At 24.7% G+C, this 7271-nt stretch overlaps 1 protein-coding gene across 1 annotated transcript in view; it reads left to right on the forward strand.

Annotated features, from left to right (window-relative positions):
- LOC102676767 (optomotor-blind protein-like) overlaps positions 1 to 6698 on the forward strand; it is a 110156-nt gene extending 103458 nt beyond the window's left edge. Inside the window, 2 exon segments of the mRNA XM_031508436.1 lie at positions 5142 to 5288; positions 6583 to 6698. Coding sequence (XP_031364296.1) covers positions 5142 to 5288; positions 6583 to 6663 — 228 coding nt within the window. The 3' untranslated portion in view covers positions 6664 to 6698.
- The last annotated feature ends 573 nt before the right edge of the window (positions 6699 to 7271 follow it).

A 7271-nucleotide genomic window follows, 5' to 3' on the forward strand; every position in this document is an offset into this window, starting at 1 on the left:
ATGTAACTTAATTTTTATCGAGCCACCTTTGGGATTTGTAAAATTTGGAAGAAAATAGTTAAAGAATCTACTTTTGAGATACGTTACTGTTGAGAATCAAAAAAGATTGAATCCTGTGGATGCGCGTTTCAATCATCGAATCGATGGATTTTCAAAGTGTCGTCGAATGTTTCTTTCCTCGAAAGAAAATTTTTATAGATAAATATATATATGTGATATATTGAGTGTAACTTAATTTTTATCGAGCCACCTTTGGGATTTGTAAAATTTGGAAGAAAAGAGTTCAAGAATCTACTTTAGAGATACGTTACTGTTGAGAATCGAAAAAGATTGAATTCTATAAATGCGCGTTTCAACCATCGAATCGATGGATTTTCAAAGGGTCGTCGAATGTTTCTTTCCTCCAAAGAAAATTTTTATAGATAAATATATATATGTGATATATTGAGTGTAACTTAATTTTTATCGAGCCACCTTTGGCATTTGTAAAATTTGGAAGAAAAGAGTTCAAGAATCTACTTTCGAGATACGTTACTGTTGAGAATCGAAAAAGATTGAATTCTATAAATGCGCGTTTCAACCATCGAATCGATGGATTTTCAAAGTGTCGTCAAAGAAAATTTTGGATACGTTTATTTTATAGGTAAAAGATATATATAATATATTGAATATAAATTAATTTTAATCTTCAGGATTTGTAAAATTTGGAAAAAAAGATGAAATGAAATGAGAATTGAAAAAAGATTGGATCGATCTCTCTTTTTTTTTAAAAACAGGCTCGCACAGAGTGGATCTTATGGATGCGCGTTTCAACCATCGAATCGATGGATTTTCAAAATGTCGTCGAAAGAAAATTTTGGATATCGTTTATTAGCAAAATGTCGCATGTCTATTCAATATATATATATATAATATATTGTTTTATCGAGCCCCCTTCAAGATTTAAAAATTGAAAGAAAAAATTTCAGAATCAACATTTCAACTATCGAATCGATAAATTTTCAAAGTGTCGTCGAATGTTTCTTTTCTCGAAAGAAAATTTTGGGTACCATTTATTTTAAAGATAAAATATCGCGTGTTCAATATATATATTGAAAAAAATAAAATAATTTTAATCGAGCCTCTTTCAGGATATAAAAGTTGAAAGAAAAGATTTCAAGAATCCACGTTACTGTTGAAATGAGAATCAAAAAAGATTGGATATCTCTCTTTCTTTTTTTTAAAACAGGCACAGAGTAGATCCTGTGGATGTACATGCCCGTTTCAACCCCCATCGAATTGATAGATTTTTAACCTCCTTCAGGATTTGTAAAAATTCAAAGAAAAAAGAATCAACAATTCGAGATACTGTTGAACGTTACTGTTGAAATGAGAATGAAAAAAAGATTGGATATGTCTCTTTCTTTTTAAAAACAATATATATGAATAATTATTATTTAATATATCGAATATAAATTAATTAATCGATCCCCTTCCAGGATTCGTAAAAATTGAAAGAAAAGGACGTTTCGAGATACTGTTGAAATCAAGAAAAAAGATGGAGGGTAACCGGATTATCCTTGCGCGTGATAGATTCCTTTTTTCTTCCTCTTTTCTTTATTCTTCTTTCCTTGTTGATTTAAGACAAGTCGATAACGAACGATCGTTAGGTTACGTGAATAATTTAAATCGTGGAGGAAATTGAAGGCTAACTAAGATAATGTCGGTGATGTAAAATAGAGAAATCGAGATGATCGGCGTAGGAAATGATGATGGTCGTCGTCGTCGTCGTCGTCGTCGTGGACGCCGGTTCTACGAATGAAAGAAAGACGAGCTTTGGAACGAGTTTACAAGTTTTGCCCGATCACCGCTGCATGACGCAACGATTATTATGCCGCTTTGCGAAATATCTCTTTCGGAATCCCGTGCAGCATGATAAATATCCCTACTAGAATTCGTGTCTCCTCGCATCCACCGCTTTTCTCCTCCTCCCCTTCCCGCTGTGGCTCGCGTATTGTGCACGCGGCCCATCACTGCGGCGTAATTGTACTGTACGAACGAACGTATATATATATATATATATATATATATATATATATATATATATATATATATATATATATATATATATATATATATATATATATATATATATATATATATATATATATATATATATATATATATATATATATATATATATATATATATATATATATATATATATATATATATATATATATATATATATATATATATATATATATATATATATATATATATATATATATATATATATATATATATATATATATATATATATATATATATATATATATATATATATATATATATATATATATATATATATATATATATATATATATATATATATATATATATATATATATATATATATATATATATATATATATATATATATATATATATATATATATATATATATATATATATATATATATATATATATATATATATATATATATATATATATATATATATATATATATATATATATATATATATATATATATATATATATATATATATATATATATATATATATATATATATATATATATATATATATATATATATATATATATATATATATATATATATATATATATATATATATATATATATATATATATATATATATATATATATATATATATATATATATATATATATATATATATATATATATATATATATATATATATATATATATATATATATATATATATATATATATATATATATATATATATATATATATATATATATATATATATATATATATATATATATATATATATATATATATATATATATATATATATATATATATATATATATATATATATATATATATATATATATATATATATATATATATATATATATATATATATATATATATATATATATATATATATATATATATATATATATATATATATATATATATATATATATATATATATATATATATATATATATATATATATATATATATATATATATATATATATATATATATATATATATATATATATATATATATATATATATATATATATATATATATATATATATATATATATATATATATATATATATATATATATATATATATATATATATATATATATATATATATATATATATATATATATATATATATATATATATATATATATATATATATATATATATATATATATATATATATATATATATATATATATATATATATATATATATATATATATATATATATATATATATATATATATATATATATATATATATATATATATATATATATATATATATATATATATATATATATATATATATATATATATATATATATATATATATATATATATATATATATATATATATATATATATATATATATATATATATATATATATATATATATATATATATATATATATATATATATATATATATATATATATATATATATATATATATATATATATATATATATATATATATATATATATATATATATATATATATATATATATATATATATATATATATATATATATATATATATATATATATATATATATATATATATATATATATATATATATATATATATATATATATATATATATATATATATATATATATATATATATATATATATATATATATATATATATATATATATATATATATATATATATATATATATATATATATATATATATATATATATATATATATATATATATATATATATATATATATATATATATATATATATATATATATATATATATATATATATATATATATATATATATATATATATATATATATATATATATATATATATATATATATATATATATATATATATATATATATATATATATATATATATATATATATATATATATATATATATATATATATATATATATATATATATATATATATATATATATATATATATATATATATATATATATATATATATATATATATATATATATATATATATATATATATATATATATATATATATATATATATATATATATATATATATATATATATATATATATATATATATATATATATATATATATATATATATATATATATATATATATATATATATATATATATATATATATATATATATATATATATATATATATATATATATATATATATATATATATATATATATATATATATATATATATATATATATATATATATATATATATATATATATATATATATATATATATATATATATATATATATATATATATATATATATATATATATATATATATATATATATATATATATATATATATATATATATATATATATATATATATATATATATATATATATATATATATATATATATATATATATATATATATATATATATATATATATATATATATATATATATATATATATATATATATATATATATATATACATAATGCAACCGGCGTGTAATTTGATTCCACGGAAAGTTTCGTTTCGCGGGGAAAGAAATTTGAAGGAACGCTTCGAATCGTTCGTCCAGTGATATTCGTCCATGTGTGAGTCGATGCGAGAGAGAGAGAGAGAAAGAGTGAAATCGAGACTGGCTGCAAAACCAAATTATCTATTCTCCTTCCTTTGCATTTTCTTTCTCGATAAAACTTTCCTTATTACAATCATCTCCTAGATTTAGATCTCGTGATCTCGTTCCAACCTTACAGGAAAAAATGTTAAGATCGATCTTAATCCTGTCTTTATAGAAAGTGAATTATCAACGTTGGTCAAGAAAAGGAAATTAGCCAATTAGAGATGATGTTTTAATAATAATAATAATTAATTAAGTTTTTTCTCAAGATTCCTCCAATAATTTAATATCATTTCCAACAGTGTTGATACGCATGTGCACAGGAAGCGCTTCCCTCGTGCAGCCAGTTCGGTTCCTCGAAACGAATATAAAAGAACTCGAGAGAGAAAGAGTATATGTGTGTGCATATGCGTGCGAGCGAGAGACTATTGCGAGCACGGGCTCTGCGCTGAAACAGTCTGTCCCAATGTACGGTCCGATGATTTTTTTCCAGACGATATTGAACTCGATGCACAAGTATCAGCCAAGGTTTCACCTGGTGCGGGCCAACGACATCTTGAAGCTTCCCTACTCCACGTTCAGGAGTTACGTTTTCAAGGAGACGGAATTCATCGCGGTCACCGCCTATCAGAACGAGAAGGTGAGCGTACGTCGTCTCTTCTATCTCTAGCTACGATTCCGGCATTTTCTTCTCGTCTGGCGTCCGGAGGGGGGGTAGATCCGTTAGAGAGAAACTCGTTAGCCTGGCTACAGACTTTGGTCCCAGAAATTCTCGATCGAACTATGGCCTTTTGTCGGGAGGGAAGTTTCGCTCGAATGGGAGATCGACTCCTGTTCTTTTTTTTTTTTTTTTTTTTTTTTTTTTTTTTTTCTTTTTCTTTTCTTTATGGAAGGGAGGGAAACGCACGGAAGATAAAAAAGTTTCGAGAAATGGAAATCGTCGTCTGGAGACTTTCTCGGATTTATGTAGGGAATTTTTTCTAGAATCTGCGGGGGAAGGGAAATGTCGATATCGAATCCTTCCTTCTCGATGGATCGATATAGAATTAATTAATATCCAATGTTGTTTCATTGGAAAGTTATTATTATTATTTATATATCGATTGTCAAAGTTTTTAGAAATTATACGTATAATTACAACACGGATATTAACCAAAGAAAATGTTAATGCAATTAACGGTTGTTGCCGATCTTGATAGTTCGATCAACAAGTTTCTCTCGAGTAAAACAGAAAGAATATCCCGATTATTTCATCCCCCCCAATAATAAAGAGAGGAAAAACTCTTGGATCGAGAATCAATTGAGAAGAATTAGAAAGAGGAGAGGGAATAGATAGCATGATTCTTTTCATCGATTAATTAGGATCGTTTCTCTCGTATTGGAATGGTATTCAAGGAAGTATCGGTGGTTCCCGGTACGCATTATTCCCCCGAGGTGGCGCTCGCGCAAAAGGGACCCCTTGTCCGGATTTTTCGTCACGCGATTTCACTCTTTACCGTTATCTCCGCCACTTCCCGGTATCTTGCGTTGCTGGAAGAAATATATCGGCTTTGTGGATCTTTTCGAGGCCCCTCCGCCTTTCTCGAAACCCGTCCCGGATCCCGCTCGCGTTGTTTCGCGGGATCCCGCCGATTCCTCGTAATCGTTTCGGGATTCGATGATCGAAAAGAAGAGGGAATTGGAAAATATTATGAAAAAACTGCAAGCTGCTATTCTTCTTCATTTTTTTCTTCTGTAATTGGTAATTGAAGGAATATATTTCTGTTAGGAAACAGTTAGGTGGTAAATGTTTGAAAAGTAAATGTTCGTTTAATCGTGGAATAAATTGTTATCGTTGATATCGATATATTTTGTTGTTGTCAATTATTTATTTATGTTGTTATTGTTGTTATTAATGTGGATCCAGTATTGATGGTAATTTTCTTTTGTTGCAGATCACCCAATTGAAGATCGACAACAATCCGTTTGCGAAGGGATTCCGGGACACGGGGGCGGGGAAACGCGAGAAAAAGTAAGTATCGCTTTCAAAATTTCATCCAAAGATATTATATTTATTTTCGAGCCAAATTTATTGCTTCCAAAGTCTGACTGTCAAGAACGATCATCCTTCAATTTCGTTAGAATTGACAATTATCCCAATTACAATTATTCACATAAATTCTAAGCTACAATTTTAATACCATTCATTACCATTACCAACCCTGAAATCAGGAAATAACGAAATTGAATAACTAAACTAAAATATCGAGAACAAGGTAAATGAAAAAGTAAATTGTTGCAAAGAATTGGAGAATCAAAAAGGGATAAAAAAGAAATAACCCGGAATGCAAAGTATCTCGTCATCGATAACCCGATTCCCAACGAAATTTCTAAAATATTCCCGTCTTCTGGACCTAATTGATCGGCCGAGCTTTTCATGTTCGCCTCGATCCCTACTATTAGGTTGAACGGATTCAGGGCTCGGGGTCAGCCCCCAGGGCCGGGGCTTTCTTTCACCCTGCCTCGTTTGCACCCCGTCCATTTGTATTCAATATATACATATAGCTGCTTTACGAGCTTACGCTGGCGAGGGCAGGCCCCGTTTCAATTTCATCCAGGGAGGAGGAGGAGGAGGAGGAGGCGG

This window comes from Apis dorsata, unplaced genomic scaffold (genome assembly GCF_000469605.1).
Source record: "Apis dorsata unplaced genomic scaffold, Apis dorsata 1.3 scaffold_86, whole genome shotgun sequence".
Classification (NCBI taxonomy): Eukaryota; Metazoa; Arthropoda; class Insecta; order Hymenoptera; family Apidae; genus Apis; species Apis dorsata.